Source organism: Lacerta agilis, chromosome 7 (assembly GCF_009819535.1).
Source record: "Lacerta agilis isolate rLacAgi1 chromosome 7, rLacAgi1.pri, whole genome shotgun sequence".
NCBI classification, from domain to species: domain Eukaryota; kingdom Metazoa; phylum Chordata; class Lepidosauria; order Squamata; family Lacertidae; genus Lacerta; species Lacerta agilis.
In genome coordinates, this window is record NC_046318.1 from 76099181 (window position 1) to 76127053 (window position 27873).

At 43.6% G+C, this 27873-nt stretch overlaps 1 protein-coding gene across 1 annotated transcript in view; it reads left to right on the forward strand.

The window, feature by feature from the left end:
• EFR3A (EFR3 homolog A) overlaps window positions 1–27873 on the forward strand; it is a 76803-nt gene that overhangs the window by 13800 nt on the left and 35130 nt on the right. The window contains exons 2-8 of the mRNA XM_033155869.1: window positions 1–47; window positions 4751–4827; window positions 7840–7967; window positions 11079–11229; window positions 13335–13456; window positions 24037–24186; window positions 27100–27237. The exon at window positions 1–47 is cut by the window's left edge and continues 43 nt beyond it. Coding sequence (XP_033011760.1) covers window positions 35–47; window positions 4751–4827; window positions 7840–7967; window positions 11079–11229; window positions 13335–13456; window positions 24037–24186; window positions 27100–27237 — 779 coding nt within the window. The 5' untranslated portion in view covers window positions 1–34. The remainder of the gene's footprint in view (window positions 48–4750; window positions 4828–7839; window positions 7968–11078; window positions 11230–13334; window positions 13457–24036; window positions 24187–27099; window positions 27238–27873) is intronic.

A 27873-nucleotide genomic window follows, 5' to 3' on the forward strand; every position in this document is an offset into this window, starting at 1 on the left:
TTCATGTGTAGCATTTGCAGCTGGTCTACACGTCATGGTTCGGAAAGGTGAGTGCATTGGGCAATTTATGCAGCACATGTCTGGCTTACAGAACTGATATAGATAAGCTTGGTGCATATGAATATTTGCATTTTGTCAGGTTGTCAGTGTATGAAAGGCTTTTTAGTTGAGTAAGCAGCAGCTTCTTACCAATTAACTGATTAATTGACTGCCTGTGAATAATTTTGCATATTATCTTAATCTCAGTGCAGGCACCATTTTTTAGGCATTGAAGGAAGCGGAAATGCAACATGGAACCAAGAAAAGCTATGTTGTCTCCTTTTCCTTTTTCATATTGGGAAAGGCCACCATTATTTCCTGTTACACTTTTCCAGTGCATTGGAATGCCCTCAAGTTATAAATGTGCTGTTTATTTGCAGCCCAGACGATGAAAACTCAAACTCGATTAAACCACTTAAACCGGGGTAGTCAACACGGTGCCCTCCAGATGTTTTTTTGGAGTCCAACTTCCTTGATCTCAGAACACAGGCTATACAAGCTGAGGGTGACCTGGAATTGTAGTCCAACAGCGACATTTGAAGGTCATTACATGGGCAAGCCCTGAATCAAAACAACCAAGCCTGCCATTTTGTATATGCATTCTGCTGTGCAGAGGTGCCTATGTGGGGTTCAAGGGACTAACCAGAGCAATAAACAGTTAACAGCACAATCCTATGCAAGGTCCCATTTTGTATAATAGGACATATTCCCAGATGAGTGCATGCAGGATCCCAGTCTTCAAATGTTTATTAACTAAGTATTTCGACTTGAGCAACCTCACAGCAACCTAACAGCAAGCAGGGTTAGAAGGTCTCCTGTAAAGATGTAAATGTTCTTTGGGGACATGATAATCATTATTCAGGATACAAAGCAGTCACAGAAAGCCATGTAGGAGAAGTCATAGAATCATAGAGTTGGAAGAGACCACAAGGGCCATCCAGTCCAACCCCCTGCCAAGCAGGAAACACCATCAAAGCATTCCTGACAGATGGCTGTCAAGCCTCCGCTTAAAGACCTCCAAAGAAGGAGACTCCACCACACTCCTTGGCAGCAAATTCCACTGTTGGACAGCTCTTACTGTCAGGAAGTTCTTCCTAATGTTTAGGTGGAATCTTCTTTCTTGTAGTTTGAATCCATTGCTCCATGTCCGCTTCTCTGGAGCAGCAGAAAACAACCTTTCTCCCTCCTCTATATGACATCCTTTTATATATTTGAACATGGCTATCATATCACCCCTTAACCTTCTCTTCTCCAGGCTAAACATACCCAGCCCCCTAAGCCGTTCCTCATAAGGCATTGTTTCCAGGCCTTTGACCATTTTGGTTGCCCTCCTCTGGACATGTTCCAGCTTGTCAGTATCCTTCTTGAACAATCAATAGTCATGATGGCTGTTAACTATGAATAGTCATGATGGCTGTTAATTCTAACAACATTGCATAGGACAGGGATGGGGACGCTGTGGCTCTCCGAATGTTGGAGGCTGACTCCAATCAGCCTAAGCCAATGTGACCAGTAGCCAGGGATGATTCCTGCATTGCAGGGGGTTGGACTAGATAACCCTCAGTGTCCCTTCCAACTCTATGACTCTGTGATGGGTCTTGCTGTTCAGCAGCATCTGGAGGGCCACACAGGGTCCTTATCCCTAGTGTAGGGTTACGTATGATGGTAGGTGTTCAAATCTTTTAAGCAAGGGTTTCACTGACAATAATCCAGGATTAGCAGCACTGTGTTTATCGGAGGGACAAAGAAAACTAATTCAGAATAAACTGAAGTCTGAGGTGAAAATAATAATAATAATAATAATAATAATAATAATAATAATAATAATTTATTTATAACCCGCCCATCCAGCTGGGTTTCCCCAGTCACTCTGGGTGGCTCCCAACAGAATAATACATCAAACATTAAAAACTTCCCTAAACAGGTCTGCCTTCAGATGTCTTCTAAAAGTCAGATAGCTGTTCATTTCCTTGACATCTGGTGGGAGGGTGTTCCACAGGGTGGGCCCCACTACCAAGCAGGCCCTCTGCCTGGTTCCCTGTAGTTTTGCTTCTCACAGTGAGGGAACCGCCAAAAGACCCTCGGAGCTGGACCTCAGTGTCCGGGCTGAACGACAGGGATGGAGATGCTCCTTCAAGTATACTGGGCTGAAGCCATTTAGGGCTTTAAAGGCCAGCAGCACCAGCACTTAGAATTGTGCTCAGAAACGTACTGGGAGCCAATGTAGGTCTTTCAGGATTGGTGTTACATGGTCTCGGCGGCCGCTCCCAGTCACCAGTCTAGCTGCTGCATTCTGGATTAGTTGTAGTTTCCGGGTCACCTTCAAAGGTAGTCCCACGTAGAGCGCATTGCAGTAGTCCATCTCATTCCCACTACCCTCGTGCCTCAATGTCTTCCAAATATCACTGGGTGGGGCAGAGGCATGTTCCCTGAAGGGGGGTCGTTGTTGCATACCAGGAGGGAGAGGGGCAATGCAGTGGGGCGGTCAGCTCAGTACAAGTGTTTCTATCAAAACCTTATTCTACAGTGGTAAATCAAAGTGTTTCTTGCTTTTGCCCTTTTCGGTAGCATATTCTACTGGTGGTTTATTACATTTATGGAATCCTGTTCAAAGCTGCGAGACAGATAAAAGTGGGTGTAAGCGTGGGTCTTTTGGAGCATTCTTCCTTTAGCCCCTGGCAAAGTTCAGCCCAGCTTGCTTCTGTGGATGTTTCCTCCATTTGTACAAGTGGGAGAGAACATTTAAAGAAAAGGGAAGCAGAATGACTAGAGAGATAATGGACGTATTACACCAAAACATGACATTTGTAGATGTGACCTGCACTCTCATTCCATTAACCTACAGGGGTGAGCTCGGAAGCCTGTTAAATACATCTTTCTCAAGCAGAACTGCTGCTTGGTTGGGTGAAACTCCCAACGATGTTTGACACGTTATAAGCAATGCCGCTGGAGTATAATTAATAATAATTATATAATGACTGAAATGCTGGACCTGTGTTCCTGTTGTGTCATCTCCTCTTTCTTTCAGGAGAAGAGAACTGAAATGTCTTGTCAAAATGTTCTTCGTCAAAATGTCTTGCTTGCTTGAAGGCAGTAAGATGACAGAGATTTTGTTTCAGTGTCCTTTATTTGACCCCGTTCCATGTGCGTGCTGTGACTTTGGAGGATGGGGCAAGATACCGCTGCAGCATTCTTTTAATTCTTATTTAAGAAATGCTGCTTGAAACCTCTCCTACACTGAGATTGGTGACCTGTGCCAACTATGGGTGAAAGGGTGAAATGCAACCATTTTGCAAGTTAGGAAATTAGACTTCAGCCTCTCAGATTGCTTACAATCTCGTTCAAAACTGTTGTGTTACCTTCCTTGTTTTAGATTCCTCTCTCTCTCTCTCTCTCTCTCTCTCTCTCTCTCTTTCTCTCTTTCTTTCAAAAAACAGGAGTCTTCACACTCCAAAGCAAGAGCTTGAATTTTCTTCCAGTTCAGTGAGTCATTTGGTCATAGGGAAATGAGGTGCTAATTACCAAAACGATAAAAATAGATGATTTTTCCCCAAAAATAAATAAATAACAAAAACCCCAAAACACTACAGTAGTTAAGAAGATAGCATTCCATCTGCTAAATCTATGCATTTTTACAAGTTAATGAAGCAGAACGAGTTTTTGCATGGAAAGATTCAGACATATGTGGTAGTGATTGCTATGCTTCAGCTCTGGGGCATGACGAGATATTTCTAGCGGACGAACATTGCAACGGCCCTGTAATATTCTACTGCTTGAGCCAGTAAACTTGATATAACCTTGCTCAGAGCTCTGGCACTCTTTAATAGCTCCCTCGTGTATAGCTTATGAAATCTCGTTGTTTCATTAACTGCCAGAGATGGTCATTTAGTCTCTTAGCGTGAATTCTTTTCATTATTGGCATAATCTAAGTCTGGCTTCTACTTTAAAATGAAAAGCACAGATTGCGGGTTGGGGGAGAAATCAGCCAGATGTCCAGGATCAGGTGCTCTTCAGACATGTCAGTGGGATGCTTATCAGTGATTGGGGGAGCATTTGAATGATCCAATCATGTGAGTGGCTGGAGATAAGGAATAAGGATGTGTGTGTGGTATATACTGAATTCAGTTTGCACTTAAAGACACACCTAACTAATCTGCATTTTCTGAAACAATGCACCAACTGAAATGCAGCAGTTGTTCATAATATGCATGTCTCTGAATTTTTCAACACAGTTCTCCAATCAAGTAATTTGTGCAAAAATGCATATATCGAGGTAAAGTGGTGCATTAAAAATGCACACTTTAGTGAAAATGACGTAGAAAACATGCATTATGCTAGGGAGAATTGCTTTGCAAAAGTCCATGCAAACATGTATACATGTATAAATGCTGTTGAATTTTCACGCTGGCTTCCTCTTAAAAGTAAATACATTGCACACTGATGCGGTCATGGGAAGAATTGAACTTAATAATGGTAAAATGAGAAAAACAACAACAGAGCCACCCATTCCTACTCAGGGGTAGCACCAAGAAAAAAGGCATCCGCCCTAAATAAATTTCATTTATTGTATCACTGAGCAATTTTTCAAATTGTTATTTTGGAGGAGGCGGTATTTCATAACTGTTCGAAATCCTTATTGCTACATTCTGGTTCTTGCAACTGCATTTTCCTCCTCATTGCTCATCTGCCTGCCTGGGCCATGTTTTTCCAGGTGTTTGCTGCTGCTGTGCTGCTTTGCGTCCTCGCTACAAACGCCTGGTGGATAACATCTTCCCTGAAGACCCAAAAGTAAGTAAAGGAAACGTCAAGCCATGCGGCTCGATTTGTTCCTGTGCTCAGGACCCGCTTGTCAGTTTCCCACAAATGTCTGGTTGGCTACCGTGAGAACAGGATGCTGGACTAGATGGGCCATTGGCCTGATCCAGCAAACTCTTCTTACGCACTTATGTGATCATGCCTTGCATGTGAAAGGTTCCAAGTTCAGTTCTGGGGAACGTCTGGCTGTTGGCATCCATCTGTCTCGAGAGACCATGGAGTGCACCTCCGGGGATGAAGTCAAACCACTGGAGAGTCACGGCACCTGCTGTGGCAGCAGAGACCAGTAACTCGTAACTGCTGCCTCCCACATTATTTTTGCTTTGTTGTTGTTGTTGTTGTTGTTGAGTCGTTCAGTCGTGTCCGACTCTTCGTGACCCCATGGACCAGAGCACACCAGGCACCCCTATCCTCCACTGCCTCACGCAGTTTGGCCAAACTCATGCCAGTCGCTTTGAGAACACTGTCCAACCATCTCATCCTCTGTCGTCCCCTTCTCCTTGTGCCCTCCATCTTTCCCAACATCAGGGTCTTCTCCAGGGAGTCTTCTCTTCTCATGAGGTGGCCAAAGTAGTGGAGCCTCAGCTTCAGGATCTGCCCTTCCAGTGAGCACTCAGGGCTGATTTCTTTAAGGATGGATAAGTTTGATCTTTTTGCAGTCCATGGGACTCTCAAGAGTCTCCTCCAGCACCATATGTTTGCTATGTTAGGACTACCAAAGTGACTTCTCCAGGGCTTTACAGAGGTCTTGTGTTGATCAGATGACAAGACCCCCTCCTCTTGGCCTCGTTGACATGGTGCAAAGGAAAGCAGAGCGACACCTTTGGCACCAGCTTGGCTGCAGGAGTTACCAGAAGGAGGCATACCAGACTCCATCCAACCCTCTCAGGGACTCCACACCAGATCTGTGTAGGGTTTACTCCTTAGTCTTTTCTTCTCCCAAAGATGTCCCACCAAACAGCAGAGGACCAGAGTTTTCCTTCTCCTAGATGGGCCACCTTCCTAGGTTGACCAGCCCCATCTGCCCTTCACTTCCCTCTACAGCACGTGTAGAGGTGTAGAAACCACCTCCTTGACCAAATGACCCACCATTGGTCTTCTCAGTCCACCGGAGCCTGTCTTCACATGCAGGGGAAATCCCTAACTCGCTGAGGGTTTGAAACCCATCGGCTACCCTCATCAGGGCACTCTCCAGGATTTCAAACATGTCACCTCTCCCAGTCCTACCTGGAGAGATCTGGGTGTGAACCAGCGAACCAGTTCCAAATAAGATGCAGCCAACGCTTCAAGCTATTATCCCTCTGAATTTAAATATTTCCTCCAGCTAATGGATCAGCAACATTCCAGTACATTTAGGTTCAGTCCTGTGGGATATTGTAATTCTAATTATTTTTTCCTTGTCTTGCTAATAACTCATTCATTTTTTAAAATCAAGTGAAGCGTGCTAATAATTTGCATACCTTGCCTTTCCACAATTTAATTTTGCCCTGTGGGAATAATTTCAAGATTATTGTTATTTTTTATTTTATTTTTAAAGTACTTTGTTTGACCTGAATTATTAATTCTCTGTGAAAGAATTTGAAATGCTCTGTCAAACATAATTTGCAAAAATAAAAGAAGCACTATCCTTTCTGAAGTATTTATTTATATCCAAGTAGCTCAAGATGGTGCACTTTTGTCCTTCCCATCCCCAGCTTTCCCTCACAACAACCCTGTGAGGTAACATAATTGGAAAGGTGGTAACTGGCCCAAGGTCAGCCAGTGGGGGTGAGGTGTGCAGCCTGAAACTGGCTCTACTCAGTCCTGACACTCTAGCTATGATGCCACAACTGGTCTTCTAGTAGATGTTTGGTGGAGTGGTGAGAGCCAGAACTTAGCAGTCTACAATCCTGCTTCACTCCCCTTCCTAGAATGTTCTAGAAGTCAGTCATTCAGTGGCCAGTGTCTATACCAGTGCTTCCCAAACTTGGGTCACCAGCATTTTTTGGACTACAAGTCCCATCATCCCTAGCTAGCAGAACCAGTGGTCAGGGATGATGGGAATTATAGCCCCAAGACAGCCAGAGACCCAAGTTTTGGAAACACTGGTCTACACTATTTACTTACTCATTTATTTCCTGATATTCATATCCTTCCTTTCTTCCATCATGCAACCTAAGATGGCATGTACAGCCATACCTTGGATCCTGAATGCCTTGCGAGTCAAACATTTTGGCTCCCAAATGCCGTAAACCTGGAAGTGAGTGTTCCTGTTTGCGAATGTTCTTTGGAACCTGAATGTCCTGCAGCCAATCAGAAGCCACGCCTTGGTTTCCAAACGTTTTGGAAGTCGAAGGGATTCCGGAACGGATCCTGTTTGTCTTCCGAGGTACCACTGTACATAGTTCCTTGATCACCCATCCAGACACTCACTAGACCTGGACCTGCTTAGCTTCAACAAGGTAGTGGCCTCGTATGCCTTTGGTCCATTAGAATCATAGAATCATAGAGTTGTAAGAGACCACAAGGGCCATCCAGTCCAACCCCCTGCCAAGCAGGAAACACCATCAAAGCATTCCTGACAGATGGCTGTCAAGCCTCTGCTTAAAGACCTCCAAAGAAGGAGACTCCACCACACTCCTTGACAGCAAATTCCACTGTCGAACAGCTCTCACTGGCAGGAAGTTCTTCCTAATGTTTAGGTGGAATCTTCTTTCTTGTAGTTTGAATCCATTGCTCCGTGTCCGCTTCTCTGGAGCAGCAGAAAACAACCTTTCACCCTCCTCTATATGACATCCTTTTATATATTTGAACATGGCTATCATATCACCCCTTAACCTTCTCTTCTCCAGGCTAAACATACCCAGCTCCCTAAGCCATTCCCCAGGACACTTTTCACCACATCAATATCTGGCCATAGTATCCAAAGTGCAAATCATAAGTGATTCCTGTTACTGAGGAAAAAGAAAAAAAAAAACATTGACTGGTGATTCCCCTTGTGATTAGGATGGACTTGTCAAAGCTGATATGGAGAAGCTGACCTTTTATGCCGTTTCTGCACCTGAGAAGCTCGATCGAATTGGCGCTTACTTAGCAGAGCGACTGAGCCGGGATGTTGTCAGACACCGTTACGGGTAAGCTTCTTGCTCGTTAATGCTGATGTTATCTCCCCACCAGTGATTCTTTCACTTTCCCCCCGCAATCTGGGCTAGAACCATGGATTTTATTTAGATGGTGGAGAGGGTGTCTGTGACTCAGGCTGAGCAGCAGTTAAAACCAGTGGGAACTTTTTGCAGGAACTTAACTGACGTCAGAAGCCTGTTTTCCTTTGTCTTAGGCCAAACCTACACATTGGGTGTCCAGCTGTCATTTCAGCGTGGCAAAACTCACTACAATCCACTTGACACAGCGAACACGCATCTAAGAATCTGAACTGGGCAGTGTTGAAAGCGTGGATGTTGTCAGGGAGAAAATGAGATGGTTTCATTTCACATTAGGCCAGGCTTGAAATTAGCTTGTGGTCCATTCACCATCTTTATAACTGTTCAGCAATGCGCTCCCGAGCTTGAAAGATTGTATTTGCACTTAGATGTAATTGCGAGCCATTATCGGTTGTTACTGTGAAAGGGACAGTGTTTTCTGTAAGTGACCCCAAGAACATATTACTCCTGAAGTGAGGTGGAGTTGATTTAGTTGCCATCCCACCTCCTTTGCGATAGGTCTGAACCCGTCCCAATACTTATGGGCCTGATTCCGTCTTTGAGCCTCACCCAGGATAAAGCTATTTGTGGAGCTGGGAGTGGCAGAGGCTTCCTCTTTCTTCCAAGGCCGAAGCCCAACAGAGGCTCTATGGTGGAGAGCCAGTGTGGTGTAATGGTTAAGAGAGGTAGACTCATAATCTGGTGAACCGGGTTCGCGTCTCCGCTCCTCCACATGCAGCTGCTGGGTGACCTTGGGCTAGTCACACTTCTTTGAAGTCTCTCAGCCCCACTCACCTCACAGAGTGTTTGTTGTGGGGGAGAAAGGGAAAGGAGACTGTTAGCCGTTTTGAGACTCCTTTGGGTAGTGATAAAGCGGGATATCAAATCCAAACTCTTCTTCTTCTTCTGCCCACCTCTCCTTGCTCCACAAACAGCTCTGGTCCAGGTCAAAGGATTTTCCAAAATGTGGGAGTAGCCCTACACAGTGTAGTGTCCTGTGTACATCCATTGAAAAGAATTGGGATGGTTTTAAGCCCACTTAAAAAGAAGGCATGCATCCCACCCTGCAGATTGCTCGCTTCCTCAGCTTTGAATCCAGATGTACTCATGCTTGCTGGACATGTAATGATCAATGTTTAAAGCATTTTTACCAACCCCCCCCCCCCCAAGGCTCTCAGAATGGCTTACATGAGGCCAGTAGCAAACGAGAGAGCTCCTTTCCTTGATGTGACAATCCAAAGGACATGGCACTAAAGGAAAAAGGGATGTGGTGGGAGGAGGAGGGAAAAGAAGCCCAGGCACCAGTTCTTAAAGTTACAAAGTTTTTTTTTTGTTTTTTTTAAAAAACACAATATTTTTATTAGTTTTTGCAAATATTTTAAACATAACATTCAACTTTTATGTAACATAGAAAGCATTTGGCTACAACAGCTTAAGACTTCCCTCCTCCTCGACTAATGCTTTCCCCACTTATTATCTAATACTGCATTTTGGAATTATAATTGTTACTATTAAATCCTAATTGTAAATCAACAATTTTTAAATTATACTTTGCAGTAATTGATGAAGTCCACCTTACAAAACCTCTTGCAACCGTACTAGCGAAGTTAGTTGTTTACAATTGTCTTTCAAGGATTCTGTAAATTTATTCCAATCTTTCGGGAAAGTCTGGTCTTGCTGGTTCCGAATTTTCCCTGTTAGTTTCGCCAACTCAGCATAGTCCATTAAATTCATCTGCCACTCTTCTTTTGTTGGTATCTCTTGTTGCTTCCAGATTCTTGCTGCAGTTGTTGCATATAAAACAGTCTTTTATCTTGCTTATGTATTTCATTACCTACAATGCCTAGTAAGAAGGCTTCTGGGTTTGTTTTTTTGTTTTTTTAATGGGCCAGACATGAAGTTTAATTTAATAGAAATTTTCTTCAATCTTCCATACATTCAAGTGTGAACAAGTGAGATGACTCCTCGTGTTAGTCTCTGCCTCCATAGGCTCTTCAGTTCTTAGCTCTCTGCCCGGACACATCTAAAGCAGAAATTTATCACCCCCACCCCTAGTGATCCTCCAGTTGAAGCTCTGCAGTGACCACCACCACACCCTGACACACACAAGGCTGTCATATGAAATTTCTAAAAGCTAAGGGTACCATCCAAATTGGGTTAAAAGTAAAAGTTTGCTTTGCTCATTGCATTTTGTGTGCTTTTTAAAAAAGCACCTGATTTGTCTAATGGGCACAGCAACAAACGCAACTTACTACTCTTCGAACAAGACAGGATGTCAACATCCTTTGTCTTACACATCACACAATACTGGTTGTCTCAATTTTGTTTCCTGGAAGCCATCTAGTATTCCATTCCCAGGTATCCCACCCCTTTTAAGTATAAAACAACCATTTGGAGCTTCAAGTATCTTAAAAGGATAAGCAAAAGGGCAGGCAATACAGGGAAGTTCTGCTTTATGGACATATATTTCAACATTTTTAAAAGTTCGTTATAAATCATTTCCCAGAAAGCCTTCACCTCCTTACAGACCCACCACATATGGTAAAAACTACCTTCCTTTTCTTTACATTTCCAACAATGATTACTTGTTTTATACATCTTGGCTAATTTCACTGGTGTTATATACCTTAAAGTTACAAAGTTATTCCAATGAATAGGTTAAATAGAAACTGTTGCAGGAGAGCTGGAGCCAGAGGCAGCACAGTTCCCAGCAGAGCCAATGGATTGGGCCTGATGGGATGGCATACGATTGGACTGGAAGGTTGGCTTTGTTGAAAGACCCAGCCTCTCTTAGGAGGGGGGCAAAAAGGTTTGAAATACTGCTTTATAAGCTATTCCAAACCAGGTTGCCTTCTCCCTCCTCCCCTGGAGCTTAAAACACAGATACAACAGCACAGCTAGAGCGATAGTGCTAGGAATTTAACTAAGCCTAGTGTGGAAGGAGGCCCCATGGAACGCAGCGAGGCTTCCTTTCAGATAAATAGGCATAGCAACAGCGCATGCACTGCCTGACATCTGTGGATCTTTGCTTTCCTGCTCTCTCAGGTACGTTTTAATCGCCATGGAAGCCCTGGACCAGCTTCTGATGGCCTGCCGCTCGCAGAGCATCAAACCATTTGTCGAGAGCTTCCTTCATATGGTAGCTAAGCTGCTGGAGTCTGGAGAGCCAAAGCTGCAAGTTCTGGGGACCAATTCCGTGAGTAAACCGAAGTTCAGCCGAGTAGGGACCGCAGGAGGAGCGTAAACACTTTCAGTTCCTCTTTTGATGGCTGTAACAAAAGGGGGAAGTGTCCTTGCAGTTTTGATATCCCCTTAGTCAGAGATGACTAAGGACGATGGAGAATTCCAATGGAGTTCACATTTAAAGGTGAACTTACCTAATTTCAAAACAGTACATGAACTGAAGCCCAGCCCTCCTCGGAAATTTGCACTTCTCTGAATTTTGCAGCGCTTAAGTAATGTGTGCAAAAATGCATATACAGTGGTGCCCCGCTAGACGAAAATAATTCGTTCTGCGAATTTTTTCGCCTAGCGGTTTTTTCGTCTATCGAAGCGGCAATGACAGCCGCGCTCCGCTAAACGGAAAAAAAGACGGAAATTTTTCGTCTTGCGAGGCAACCCCATAGACTTTTTCGTCTACCAGGGCAGCCTTCCGCTAGACAAATGCCTTCGTCTAGCGAGTTTTTCGTCTAGCGAGGCATTCGTCTAGCGGGGCACCACTGTACACGGGTAAAGTGTGCATATAAATGAATATATTGCTGAAGATAACATACGTATTACATTAAGGGGAAAAGCTTTGTATATCAGGTAAAATTTCACACAAATAAGTGTGTATTAGGAGAATATCAGATGAGCCCGTGGCCCATTTATTCCAGCATCCTGTTCTCACACTGGCCACCCAGATCCCTGTGGGAAATTTGTGGAAGCAGAGCATAGCCATCATGGCTCCATGAATTTGCCCAATCATCTTTTAAAGCCATCTGAGTTGGTGGCTTTCCCAAACTCTTGTGGGAGGGAGTTCCACAGTTGAACCATGCAGTGCATGCACAAATAATTTATTTTATCTGTCTTTTATCCTCCAACATTCATCTTTATTGGATGGCCACAAGATCTAGTGTTTTGAGAGAGGGAGAAGAGCTTTTTTTCTCTTTAAATATGCCATACATACTTTTGTACATCTCTGTCATGTCACCTCATACTCTTGTTTTCTCGAAACTTTAAAAGTCCTTATTGCTGCAGCCTTATCTTACAGGGGAGTTGCTCCATCTCCTTAATAATTTTGGTTGACTATTTTCCTGAGAAATTAGCACTGAAAGGCTGGCGAATTTCCATGAGAACTGAACTTAAGACTGAAAAAAATGAGTACCCGAGAGAAGCCAAATTTGCCAATCCCTATTTTCAGGTGAACTTTTGTACAGTGAATGAGCAAGAGGGAAGAAATGTCTGTCCCTCAAATACGTTGGATATAATACGTGCATTAAACACATCATAGTACCTCCCTAACTCTAGCAGATGTTGAAAATGGATGTATTTTGAGTATCATTCTCCTCAGGTGATGTGATGTACCAGTAGTTCTAAAATCTGTGCAAGCCTTTTCCATAGCAACACAAAAGATTCTACAGCCATAAGGAGGAAAGAGCTATTCTGAGCAATCATAAATTATTTTCAAATCCTTACCTTTTTCAGGTGAATGAGGTTTCAAATTGGCCTCGTGCCTTCTTCGAATGTGGCTTTGGCTATAGCAGAAGGTACATTCACTGGAAATAAAGTAAACTTTATATTTCTAAGAATGTGCGCAGAGATAATTTGCTCCCTCAAAGTGGAACCTTGCCTGGATATTTATGGAAAGGCTGAATTTAACGTGGCGACTTTCGAAGTGAAGTTTTCACATCTTAACTTCACGATTTTAGGGAGCTGGTGAAACAAAGTTATTTCACACAAATCTGGCTGCCCTACGCCTATAACAAAGTTAAGAAAAACAAGTTATTTAGCTGCCTCTGATTAAGCGCACATCCAAGTTGATCTTGGTCAGGCATAGGCAAACTCGGCCCCCCAGATGTTTTGAGACTACAACTCCCATCATCCCTGGCCACTGGTCCTGTTAGCTAGGGATCATGGGAGTTGTAGTCCCAAAACATCTGGCGGGCTGAGTTTGGGGATGCCTGATCTTGGTCTTTCAGTGTAACACCACAAGGGTCATACGTTTTAAGCCAGGAAAGTAGGAAATATACTGTTACCCCTTTCAAGCATTACCTCTGACCATAAACCAATCTTGTATTCTCTTCCTTCCAATTTCCCTAGTTCGTTAAATTTGCAAACATTGAGGAAGATACTCCTTCATACCACAGGCGCTATGACTTCTTTGTTTCCCAGTTCAGCGCCATGTGTCATTCTTACCACGAGGATCCAGAAGTACAAAATGAGTAAGTAACCAGATGTGCGTACAGGGCCGGATTTAGGTTTGATGAGGCCCTAAGCTATTGAAGGTATTGGTGCCCTTTATATGTCCAGCTGTCCTTTGTCAGCAACAAATTGTCACTGTTTTTTTTTGTGTTGAATATATGCTATATGGTAATTTATGGACCTAATAGGTATCTAAAGCCATTTGCCCATGTTGCCATGCAACCAGTCCCTGCAGAATGTAGGCACCCTATATATAGAAATGAACAAATGATATTTTAGGGAGCAGGCTAGCAGGCGGGGTCCATTTACTTACATCATAGGAGCCTACACAACACAAAACACCTAAATATCAGGGTGCTAAATTCCTGCCTAATTTCAGCTGGCAACTAATTCAAGAGGGCTGGAACAAAAGGCCAATTTACTTGTAATACCCAGCCGTCCTCTGGGATACGGGATGACTCTTGTCAATGCCCCATCTGAGGAACAGAGTTTCTGGGCAGGGGAATATGGGGACAAGGCGGTCCCTTAAATTCTCAGATATTTTTCATGGAAGCTCTAGACTTGCCAGGCATATGTTTCTTAATTAAGATTGTATCCTTGTCAAAACAGCTGGCCGGCCATTGTACTCGCTTCTCCGTAGAGGAGAGGAGTCAGAAGCTGCCTCCTTCTGCCTGGCAAGTCTAGAGCTAAATTGCCTTGAAAATTTCCGTGAACTGCTTTCATTTGAAGCCTCTACTCCAGATCAACTGAGGGTTTGTCAGAGGAGAGAGGGGGGAGCCCAGGTTTCTCTGCTCCTGCCCCACAGGAAATGAGTCACCAGCCTGCCCCATAATGTCCCTTGTTGTCAGTCTGATTCACATGGCCTCAATTCATCCCTAAATGTTTTTCACGTTGCAGTCAAAGTTGGCAGAGGCTGCCAAAAATGGCCTGTGTGTGTGTAGTGAAGTTGTAGCTCTCTGTTCCTGTTCAAAATGGTTACTGAAATGATACTATCCACTCTTCTGTAGCCACCTCAGCATTCTCACCATTTAATTCTGCAGCGTGCATATTCCAGGCTGTCAAGATTATATAGGAGGAGGGGGAAATCTCAAACCTATGTTTCGCTACCATTTCAACAGCCTTAAATGGGTCTTTATCACCAAGCCGAGAAACCTTTTTACAGACCCTATTTTCCAGGGACAGTCCTGGATTTACAGAAGCTGTCCTGGTTTCTGATTTGATCCCATAATATCCCACTTTTCCTTGGCATGTCCCTGTTTTCATCGGAGAAACGTTGGAGGGTCTGCAGTTACTCAACCCCCAAGCCAAGGAGATAAGTAATTATACAACCTTTAGAAGACATGTGAAGGCAGCCCTGTATAGGGAAGGCTTTTTAATCATGGGTAGGCAAACTAAGGCCTGGGGGCCGGATCCAGCCCATTCGCCTTCTAAATCCGGCCCGTGGACGGTCTGGGAATCAGCATGTTTTTACATGAGTAGAATGTGTGCTTTTATTGAAAATGCATCTCTGGGTTATTTGTGGGGCATAGGAATTCGTTCATTTCCCCCCCTTCAAAATATAGTCCGGCCCCCCACAAGGTCTGATGGACAGTGGACCGGCCCCCTGCTGGAAACGTTTGCTGACCCCTGTTTTTAAGGTTTAATGTTTTGTTATGTTTTTATATGATAGAAGTTGCCCAGAGTGGCTGGGGCAACCCAATTAGATGGGCAGGGTATTATTATTATTATTATTATTATTATTATTATTATTATTATTAAGGAATAGGATGCACCAATTTTCATTGGAGAAATCTTGGAGGATATGTTTTTGTTTCTTGAAGGAAGCAATCCATGTAAGCAGATTGCATTCTGCTTCAGTCCTGTTTCCGATCTCACGTTCGAGATGGCTAGAGCTACAGCACAGATTATTCCAGAAAGTTCTGACAGATTTTCAAGTGCTCCCCACCCTCCTGTCAGCTGCAGGGGGCCTAGGCGTCCTCACTCAATTCGTTTCTGATTCAAATTGTCTCCCGTGTCAGCCTTCCATCTGAAACACTGTTTCTATTCATAAACATTCATTTTATGGCAATCTCTTTTCCTAAAATAAACCGCTGTGGGTCATGTGTCGGCGTTTTTAATCTCCGGAGCTAGAATTTGGAATGTAGCTTTGGAAAGCAGACGTTGTTAAGGGTACATGCAGTTATAAAATACCTCAGACAGCAGTGTGCTGACTTACCGCTGAGGAAATTCACAAATGAATAAAACAAGATTGATTATGTATGTTTTACCCTGCAGTTTGCTCACGTCCTTTTAATGTCTTGCGTGCAAATAATTATTGCATCTTGATTTTAAGATAATGTATCATGTGAAACCTCAAACAACAAAGAGCCTTATGGCACCTTTAGAGATCAAGGCTTGCAGCCAACTAAGTCCTACACAGAGTAGAACCATTGATATTAAAGGAATTCTTCCTGTTCGTTAATTTCAGTCTATCTACCCTGAGGCTAAAAGTGTTAACAAATGAATGGGATTCTAGTCTTTAAAATGCCACAATATTCTCTGGTGCTTTTGCTGCAGTGGGAAATGAGCTCAGCTAGAAGGACTATTTTGGATTTATTTGAATGGATGATTTACCATCCTGTTTATTTTATATCTTAAATGTAGGCCTATATCTGTGAAATGGATCTGGCACAAAACTAAGGCAAAATTAAGTAGCTGTGCAAAATGTTAGAAGAGAAAACTGGAATATTGTTTGTGTGCCTGCACAATGAAGTTGTTACTCTGGTCTTTAGCTCCCTCTAGTGAAAATATGGGTGACTTTTTGTTTTGTTTTGTTTTTTTGCACAAAAGAAAGATAAGAATGATATTTCTGAGGCCTTGTTTACCTAAGTTCAGTGTTGTTGTTGTTCAGTCGTTCAGTCATGTCCGACTCTTCGTGACCCCATGGACCAGAGCACGCCAGGCACGCCTATCCTTCACTGCCTCCCACAGTTTGGTCAAACTCATGTTGGTAGCTTTGAGAACACTGTCCAACCATCTCGTCCTCTGTCGTCCCCTTCTCCTTGTGTCCTCCATCTTTCCCAATATCAGGGTCTTTTCCAGGGAGTCTTCTCTTCTCATGAGGTGGCCAAAGTACTGGAGCCTCAACTTCAGGATCTGTCCTAGTGAGCACTCAGGGCCGATTTCCTTGAGAATGGATAGGTTTGATCTTCTTGCAGTTCATGGGACTCTCAAGAGTCTCCTCCAGCACCATAATTCAAAAGCATCAATTCTTCGGCAATCAGCCTTTTTGATGGTCCAGCTCTCACTTCCGTACATCACTACTGGGAAAACCATAGCTTTAACTATACAGACTTTTGTCGGCAAGGTGATGTCTTTGCTTTTTAAGATGTTGTCTAGGTTTGTCATTGCTTTACTCCCAAGAAGCAGGCGTCTTCTAATTTCGTGACTGCTGTCACCATCTGCAGTGATCATGGAACCCAAGAAAGTGAAATCTCTCAGTAGCTCACATGAATTGCACTGAGGCAGGCCTAAATGTCAATGTTTATCTCTTATTAAATGTATATCTCACCACACTTACCTCAAATTCTGTCACGCTGAAAAACAGCTTGGAGCAACATGACCCAAACAATCGCTTTTCCTTCATATGCATACCCAAACCTTACGGTTCTCTTCAGAGGCCATACTTCAAATGTCCCTGACTAGTGGACTGAACTCAGGCCAGAGAACCTTCTCAGTGGTAGCTCCCTGGCTGTGGGGCTAATCTCATCCGGCAGTTTTCTTCTCACTTTCCTGTGGGACCTTTTTAAGCTTTCTAAATAAATTGTGCTCTTTTAACCTCCTCTCTTAATCTTAACCATTGCCACACTGCCCCTAATAACCGCCAGCACCCATCAAAACCACAACGCGGAGAATCAAAACCCTCCATCGGTCAGAACATGCCAGCAGAGACTCAAATAATTAATAGCAGTTGAATGTGTAAATTACACTAAAACTGCGTTAAAACGGCATTTTAAAGCCTGGGAGAATACAGGCCTCACACTAATGGGGGCACCTTTTTGAGGCAAGCGTTCCACATCTGGATGCTGGGGGCCATTTTCCTTGTTCCAACTCTCCAAATTTTGTCATGAGGAGACACATTGTAGGGCTCAGGTTTGTATTTATGGAAAGAGACAGTCCTTTCGCTTTTGGGGCCCCAATCTGCACAGGACTTTTTAGTTCAAAACCAAATACAGCGGTACCTTGGTTTACGAACTTAATCCGTTCCAGAAGTCCTTCTTAAACCAAAGCATTCTTAAACCAAGGCATGCTTTCCCATAGCAGCGGGGGACTCAATTTACAAATGGAACACACTCAACAGGAAGCGGAACATGTTCTGCTTCCAAGGCAAAGTTCACAAACCAAAACACCTACTTCCAGCTTTGCAGCGTTCTTGATCCAAGTTGTTCATTAACTAAGCTGTTCTTAAACCAAGGTACCAATGTAATTTGGATTGGGCCCAGAAATGTATCTGGAGCCAATGAAGGCTCCAACGAGGCAGTGGAATAATGAACATAACGTTCATACCACATAAGCCAAATGCTACCCAAAAAAAAGGAGAGGTGAGGGCTCTATAACTAGCCTGGCAGATCTTCCGGAGAGACACAGCCTAACACACTTCTCAGACTATACAGGTGAAACTTGAAAAATTAGAATATCATGGAAAAGTCCATTTATGTAAGCAATTGTTTTCATTAAACAATTTAATGAGAACCAGGCAGAGGGCCTTCTCGGTAGTGGCACCCGCCCTGTGGAATGCCCTCCCATCAGGGGTCAGAGAAAATACCTGAAGGCAGCCCTGTTTAGGGAAGTTTTTAATTTGTGACTTTGTATTGTATTTTAATATTTGCTGGAGGCTGTCCAGAGTGGCCGGGGAGACCCAGCCAGATGGGCGGGGTATAAATAATAAATTATTATTATTATTATTATTATTATTATTATTATTATTATTAGCTACTGGAGTTTAATATATGAGATAGACTCATGACATGCAAAACGAGATATGTCAAGCCTTTGCTTGTTATAATTGTGATGATTATGGCGCACAGCTGATGAAAACCCCAAAGTTGAGATTGTTAGTTTGGGGTTCTCATCAGCTGTACGCCATAATCATCACAATTATAACAAATGAAGGTTTGGCATATCTCGCTTCGCATGTCATGAGTCTATCTCATATATTAGTTTCACCTTTTAATTTGAATTACTGAAAGAAATGAACCTTTCCACAATATTCTAATTTTTCGAGTTTCACCTGTATAAGGCTTCATTGGGCTCGAACTCCTTACTGAGGAAACATCTCAGGCAGTTTCCTCAGCAGGGCTAAGTGGAGTTGTCCATGGTCCTGAATGCTTTCTGCTTGACATGGACTTTAGATTTCTTTTTGCTTCCTCAGCAAACCTTTTATTCCCACAGAACTTTCCCCAATGCCTCTGACAACATTGTCTCATACTGAATGTAAACAAACTGTGAAAAAAATACTCTTATGAATTGAGAGGAGAGGCGCTGTATGTACTTTTCCTTGTTTATTGGTTCGTTTTGTATCACAAAAGATATTTAATGAAAACTAATTTAAAAAAGAAATATAGAACACGACCTGATATAAGGTCACTCCCTGTGTTCCTACGGTACTAGCGTGAGGAAACTTGCAGAAGTTTATATTCAGGTTGCAGATAAAGGGAAAATGAATCCTAAGGTAATTAATCCAGTAGACTGAAAAGCCACTAATAAAACACTTTTTTAAAAAGTGTGGGGAGTGTGCTCGTGGACTTAACTGAAGTGGAAGTAGCTGTGGAAGAGCAAATCCTTATAATTATTTGGACTTCCGGCTGGCGACGCCATAGCGGGTGGTCGGGGCTGCTTCGGCTGCGAGGCGCCCGATCCATCCCGGGGGTTAGGAGCCCCGCAACCGCAAAGCGGGGCTCCGGTTGGGGTGCGGGAAGAGCGTCCCGCACCCTGGGCTCCCCGGCTGCGCCCACGGAGGCTCCGAACCCTTCCCTTGCCCCCCCTGTAAAGGGGGAGTGGGGGTGAAGGGACAACGGAGCCGGGCTTACGGGGATATGCCCCAACCGGGATGCAAATGCGGCGACAAAGCCCGCGGTGAGCGTCTTAGTTCTACCTTTGAAGAATGGAGCCAAAGGAACCCGGTGGTCGTGAGTAACTAATTTGACCAGAAATCGAGCTTTTGGAACGATCCGGGGGGAAGGAGAAAGGCAGCCTGCCTTCTTCCCTTCGAGTGAAAGAAGCTAACCAATTTGAGCAACTGCTGCTACAGGACTGCTACAATGTGCTTAAAATTGATACATGAGACTGGCAAACTTTTTTCTTGGGAAGTAAATTAGTGGAAAATATCTCCATTTAAAGTTGCGGTATCTGCGCTCCAGTTTAGGAAAATGGCGATGAACAGAGAGGCAGGAGTAGAAATTTGATACCCACTTCCTCCCCCTCTACCAGTATGCTGGGCTTCGTCCTTGAACTGGTACTGAACTCTGGACTAACGGACGAACAGAGGCTCACTGCTTTGAAGGTGGAACTGCTGTACAGGAAAGTCAAAGTCTTGTGTGGGGGTCTGAAAGAGAACCAATTGCCCACAGAGGAGGCTTTTAAAACTTTTAACACTTTGGAAGAAAGTCTTGCCAAAGAGCTGAGAGGATGTCTGGGAAGATGGAGAGAAATGAGTGAGCTACTTCGGAGAAGAAACTCGCCTTTTGGGGGTGGCAGTCCCAAGGCGACGGTAAGATTTGTTATATCCAGTCCCCGAGGTGTGAGCTCGGGGGCCAGGGACAGAGAATTATGGTTTTTACAAGAAGAAAAGGAATGCTACAAAGAACCGGAGAAGCTGAGAGACGATGAGATGGACATCCTGGAGCTCGTGGCAAGGAGAGTTTTGGACTGTGCCTGGATCTGTGGACGCTTGGAGAGGGAAGCCACAGGGAAATTCAGTGTTGACGCCACCAGGAGAAGAATAATGGACAGAGGGGGTGTGGGGTGAAACACTAAGTAAAATTTGAAGCAGCCTGTCATGGAATTTCGAAATCGGAGGGTGAATACTGTCAACAATCTTTCTGTTTTATTTTTTGTTTGAATATGAAAGGAGATATTTTGAGTTACTATGTTATTAGCAGCAGTTTAAAGGATAGAAGAGATAGATATGATATAAATGATTGGTGAAGATTTCAATGGAAGAAGAATTATGATGAGATATTACTATGAGGATGTATTGTTAGTTAAATGTTGAATATATAATTGTGTGTAACTATATAATTGAATTTGAATTTCAGGAGAAATGGTTATAAAATAGATTAAAGATATGAACTCGAAGGAGAAAGGGCAGGGGAAGTCAATGGTCAAGATATGGAAATAGAAATTTTCTTTTTAAAGAAAAGATGCAACAAGAAAACTTGACACTGTTTGTATTTGTTTTATCAATGTATTCGTTTTGTACTTGTTTAATTGTAGGTGTGGGTGTGGGTATATGTTGTTATAAGAAAAAGGTCAATAAATTCTTATAAAAAAAAAACAAATCCTTATAATTATTTGCAGTCAACCATAAAATTGTCAATGTGTAGCTAACTCAGAATGATAGCTCTCGTTTGGATCACGCAGCATGTATAAAACAAGGCTTGAACAAAGTCATTATAAATCCTCCTCTTCTTCACCAAGCGGGATTGCAACTGACAAGAAAGTTGCTCTTGCAGAATTTCAAGTAGGCAGCTGAGCCCAACAAGCACCGTATGTTCCCTTGCCTTTTAAATTGCAATTTAAACTGACATTAAAGGTCTTCACTGGCTAATAATTCCACCCTGCTCCCCCCACCCCACCGCACATGCGAAGACCAATTACACCAAAATTCTCACACGTCAGTATGTGGTAGATTATCTCCCTGACTCTGAATCTCCAAAGAATGGGCTTGTCATTTGCGGACAAGTTCTCATATTTCTTCAGGGGGGAATATGATTTTTTTTTTTTTTTTTTTTTGCACACACGACCCTTCCGGATCAGGTGGTATTTTGCGAAGTTTGTTCTCAGCAAGGGGCATGGGACTGTTGTTGGTACTCCCATCAGCTGTGACCATTGGGCCATGCTGCCTGGGGCAGATGGTAGTTGGAGTCCATCAGCACCCAGAGCACTCCATCCCTGTCCCTAATAGCACCTTACTTTAATGCTACTTCTGATACCCAAGCCTTCCTTGTAGATATGAGCAGATATCTAGCACCCTGTTCCTTTATCCTTTTGTGATTCCTTTTCTGAATTCCAGTTTAACAAATGGAATTCCTAAAAATCAATTCTGCGTAATTTGCCATGGCCTTCTTGCTCCTGCAGGTCATCTTTGCATCCTTGCCTTCACGGTAAATTGCTAATGTGCATCTATTCTAAACCAAGGCAAGAAAGCAGTCTGGATGTGCATTGTTTAGCCGATGTTTACCTGCAGCCCTAGTCATTGCTGAAGTTACACACTAAAATAGGTTTCATAGAACTGTTTGTATGATCTAATCAGTGTTACTCTTCTCCCCCTGCTTTATCAATGCACTGGCAGTGCAGCCTTGTTTGTTTGTTTGTATATTTTATTTTTGGCCTCATATCCTGTCCATCATCTCAATATTGTCCCCACTCCAGGGCAGGTAGCAGGGGATATAATACAAATATTTTTTAAAAAACCAATTCCGATAACAATGTAATTAGCTAGTTCTCAGTATAAGTGTCAGGGAATGCAGTCTTAAACAGGCTGTACTAAAAGACATGTCTTTAGCTGGTTCCTAAAACAGCATCCTCTTGGCATCAGCTAACATGTTATGCAATAAATGTGCACAATGTGTTACTGTACTCTCTTGGCCACATTGTGCTGCAAGCTGTATGCATTTGTGCAGAGGATTACACAGAATCACAGAATTGTCGAGTTGGAAGGAACCCCAAGTATCATCTAGTCCAACCCCGTACAATGAAAGAATCACAGCTTTAAAATCCCTCACAGATGGCCATCCAACCTCTGTTTAAAAACCTCCAGTGAAGGAAGAAGAAGAAGAAGAAGAAGAAGAAGAAGAGTTTGGATTTAATATCCCGCTTTTCACTATCCGAAGGAGTCTCAAAGCGGCTAACATTCTCCTTTCCCTTCCTCCCCCACAACAAACACTCTGTGAGGTGAGTGGGGCTGAGAGACTTCAGAGAAGTGTGACTAGCCCAAGGTCACCCAGCAGCTGCATATGGAGGAGCGGAGACGTGAACCCGGTTCCCCAGATTACGAGTCTACCACTCTTAACCACTACACCACACTGGCTCTCTCCTGGGGGAGTCCATTCCACTGTCAAGCAGCTCTTAACTATCAAAAAGGTCTTCCTAATCTTTAGTTGGAATCTCTTTTCCTGTACTTTGAATCCATTGGTTCAGGTCCTGCCTTCTGGGGCAGCAGAAAACAAGCTTGCTCCCTTGTAAAAGTCCTTCAGATATTTGAAGATGGCTGTCATATCACCTCTTGGTGTTTTCCAGGCTAAAGATACCCAACTGTCTCAACCATTCATCATCAGGCTTGGTTTACAGACCCTTGGATCATCTTGCTTGCCCTCCTCTGCACACGTTCCAGCTTCTCAATATCCTTCTTAAACTGTAGCACCTGGAAATGGACACAGTATTCCAGTTGTGTTCTGATGAAGGCAGAATAGAGTGGGGCTATTCCCTTGATTTAGACCAGGGGTCAGCAAACTTTTCCAGCAGGGGGCCGGTCCACTGTCCCTCAGACCTTGTGGGGGGCCGGACTATATTTTGAAAATATATCCCCACAAATAACCCAGAGATGCATTTTAAATAAAAGCACACATTCTACCCAAAGGGTGCTCATCAATGGCTCCTCTTCATCCTGGAGTGAAGTGACTAGTGGGGTGCCGCAGGGTTCTGTCTTGAGCCCAGTCTTATTCAACATCTTTATCAATGACTTGGATGATGGGCTTGAGGGCATCCTGATCAAGTTTGCAGATGATACCAAATTGGGAGGGGTGGCTAATACCCCAGAGGACAGGATCACACTTCAAAATGACCTTAACAGATTAGAGAACTGGGCCAAAGCAAACAAGATGAATTTTAACAGGGAGAAATGTAAAGTACTACACTTGGGTGGGGGGGGGGAATGAAAGGCACAAATACAGGATGGGTGACACCTGGCTTGAGAGCAGTACATGCACACAAAAGCTCATACCAAGAACAAACTTAGTTGGTCTCTAAGGTGCTACTAGAAGGAATTATTTTATTTTTTATTTGTTCAGTCCTGTGAATGTCTTTATTTATGTACAGTTTTCTCTAAATATAACATAGATTTGGACCATTCTTTTTGGAGTCAGGGGTGAATTTTGACAGACTGGCAAAATGTCAGGGAGTGGTAACAGCTCAAAAAGCTTAAAATCACTATTCTTGGCTTACCCAAATTAGCTCCACAATTTGGGCGTCTTCCTTAAAAAAAAAAAAGCTGAACAACTTTTTGGGTGCCAGGAATTTTACTTTTTGGAAGTATGGCAACCCTAGTAATAAATTCAATGCATAAGTGAATGAATGAGCGGATCATGTTGTTGTTATCTTCAGCCTTGCTATCTTCCTCTAGGATCCGAATTGCTGGAATCAGGGGCATCCAGGGTGTGGTTCGCAAGACTGTTAATGACGAACTTCAGGCAACCATATGGGAGCCTCAGAACATGGACAAGATAGTACCCTCCCTGCTGTTTAATATGCACAAGATTGAAGATGTCGACAGGTGTGTACATGCGTGCATGCTCGTTAAATCCTATTTAATTTATTTGCTATATATATATATATATCTATATATCTATATATCTATATATATATATATATATATATATATATATATATATATATATATATATATGTATATACCACCAAATATCATGATGGCAGGGCCAGATTTAGGTTGGATGAGGCCCTGAGCTATTGAAGGTATTGGTGCCCTTTATATGTCCAGCTGTCCTTTGTCAACAACAAATTGCCACTGTATTTTTTTGTTGTTGAATGTATGCTAGATGGTAATTTATGGACCTAATAGGTATCTAAATCAATTTGCCCATGTTGCCATGCAACCAGTCCAGGCAGCATGTAGGCACCCTATATATTTTGTTGTTTTTCCTGTCTTCCACTGCCTCCCGCAGTTTGGTCAGACTCATGTTGGTAGCTTCGAGAACACTGTCCGACCATCTCGTCCTCTGTCGTCCCCTTCTCCTTGTGCCCTCCATCTTTCCCAACATCAGGGTCTTTTCCAGGGAGAATTCTCATGAGGTGGCCAAAGTATTGGAGCCTCAGCTTCAGGATCTGTCCTTCCAGTGAGCACTCAGGCCTGTTTTCCTTAAGAATGGATAGGTTTGATCTTCTTGCAGTCCATGGGACTCTCAAGAGTCTCCTCCAGCACCGTAATTCAAAAGCATCAAATCTTCAGCGATCAGCCTTCTTTATGGTCCAGCTCTCACTTCCGTACATTACTACTGGAAAACCAAACCTATATATGGAAGATTCCACCTAAACATTAGGAAGAACTTCCTGGAATTTGCTACCAAGGAGTGTGGTGGAGTCTCCTTCTTTGGAGGTCTTTAAGCGGAGGCTTAACAGCCATCTGTCAGGAATACTTTGATGGTGTTTCCTGCTTGGCAGGGGGTTGGACTGGATGGCCCTTGTGGTCTCTTCCAACTCTATGATTCTAGAAATGAGCAAACCAGTGAAATTTTAGGGAGCAGGCTAGCAGGCTGGGCCCATTACTTATATTATAGGAGCCTACACAACACCAAACACTGTTGCTGTATGTAGGTTTTATTTTATTTGTTTTTTATCATATATTTTGGAAATGTACATCCAGGATTTTTCCCTTTAACTTTTTTGGGGGGCCCCCAAGAGAGTGGGGCCCTAAGCTATAGCCATCTTTCTGTAAACACTGATATCATGTGTGGGAGCCAGAGGTTTTTCCTCTATTGCTGATGGTGGGTTGTACCAACCATCTAAGACAGGGTTTCCCAAACTTGAAACTCCAGCTGTTGTTGGACTACAAAGCCCATCATCCCTTGGACCGGTAGTCAGGGATGATGGGAACTGTAGTCGAAAAACAGCTGGAGGCTCAAGTTTGGGAAACCCTGATATAGCAGGTGGCAAACTGTGAAATGACTTCTTTGGTGATGGTGCCAGGGATGTAAATGGGACCCACCATGCCATGTAAAGCTAGGTGATGTTTAATTGTATCTATGGAAAGGTTGTGCCTGTGTTGACCTGGGTCAGTGCATTCAGACAAATGCGGTTACAACCCTTCCTGCAATTGGGAACCCCATTATAGCACATGCATGCATCCTCTAAAAACTGAGAGAAGCCACTCTTTCCTCACAAGTATTCCTATACAAATGTGTGGAGATTTAATTAGCTGATTGATTACAATTCAGGCAGTGGATCAACTAAGGCTTTCAAAATTGGTAATAAAAAGATAAATAACGTGAGTTAAATTTTAACTCAGCCGCTTTGAAATCTTTGTTTGGACATTGAGAATGCTCCACCCAAAAAGGCTAATCTCACACAATTGACCCTCTGGATGCACATATAATAAAGAGCTTGAAAACAGCGTTTATGGATTGTTGAACCGTTGGCCTCATACAGTGCAAGCAATAAGTTTCTCGTCTCATTTTCCTTTTGGATATTATGACTCTTTGCATATGGAGGCATTGCAGAGAGAAGCATCTTGAAGAGTGGGAGGAATAAGCAGATGGTGGAGGCAGATGGCCGTGTGTAGGAGAAAATAGTATCTGCAGCCCCATAGCGGAGGGATGGAAACACTTTCTGCACTTAAGGAAGAAGAAAACTTTAGGGTTGTTGTTGTCTTTCTTTCTTTTGGAGCGATGTGATCCTGTGTGTCTTCTTAAAAAACAGTGAATACCCTGGTTGATGAATTGCATTAATCGTAATTAAGCATATCATGGAATCACAGAATTGTAGAATTGTAGAGTTGGAAGGGACTCCTTCTTCTAGGCCATGCCGGTCCGACCTGCACAGCAGCGTTGGAAGCTGTGTGTGACATGCACCACTCAGGTGTGTGTGTGTGTGTCCATTCTTGGTTGATGACTTGGAAAGATGACTTCATTGGACACAACCATGCACCCATACGCATTGTAAGATCCTTGGTTCGTTGCTCATGAATAACCAGCCGATTCCGTTGCTTCTTTTTATCGTTTTATTGCGCAAAACTATTTACAGTGAAGAGCTAACAAATACACGTCTGTATCATCCATCAGCAGAATCCGGGAGTGCACCTTTCCGCTTACCCCTCCCCCCCAGCAAAAAAGACGCGGGATACGGAATCTCCTCCTCTTTGCCCTACGTGGCACCCCTCTGCACAATTGGGGTGACGGAAGTGGCGTGCCACCCTCTGCGCCCGCAGGGTGCAAGGGCTCTCTCATGTCCCTAGAGCCTTCGCTGCCCGTTCCCTGAGAAACATCCCCTTCCCCGCTTGAGGTCTCATTGCTGCCCCCACTGGATGAAGAAGTACTGCTCCTCAGGTGTTGTCGGGGCTCTCTGTAACATCCCAAACCCGTCACCTTCACTGCGCTGTGCCGAGGGCAGTTCCCTGACATGTGTGAATTTAAAATAACTTACAGGGCATTTTTGTTTTGTTTGTTTGTTTCAGTCGGATCTGCCCCTCTTCGTCGGCCTCGGGAGGGGAAAAAGACGAAAACCCCTCTGCGCTGTCTGAGAATTGTTTCAGAGAACTGCTCGCCCGAGCAACATACGGCAACATGAACCATGCTGTCAGGCCAGTTTTTGCGTGAGTAGGAGATCTGGGTTGTGTGTGTGTGTGTGTGTGTGTGTGTGTGTGTGTTTGTTTGTGTGTGTAAAAAAGAAATAAAAAGAAATGGCATCTGCAGTCTCACATTTGGGACCACACGGAAAGAAGCTGAAGTGCAGGATCCTATGGGTCACAGCTGTTCTCTTGGGGGTCACTGAGGGTGGACCACTCCCCTGTTAGCAAACGTCCCGCGGGGGCAAGTTGTGAGACTGACCCCCAGGTTGGGACGAAGCCTTTGTGCCCTCCTGGCTACTCGAGTCCAGGGGCACATTGATAATATGCAATTGTTCCCCAGTGTGAAGAATAACACACACACAAGCCATTAAGGCTAAAACTACTTTATTGTAGATAAGATGCAGAATATGTCTCTGCTTGCCAGCTCATTAAGTCAGAGCTGTGCATTAGCATGTCCGGCATCTTTGAGCCAGAAACGAAAGAAAGAGTACAAAAACATCACGTGTGTGAGAAAGCTGGTAAGATTAGTAGCTTTCTCACAGGATAAAAACAGACACATAGTCATGCTGGCCTCGCTGCTGCAGCTTTTGCAGCTCGGCGTGTATTAATATCCTGACATCCCCTGCCCCCAAAGAAACCACAATATAGAAGTTCAATTGT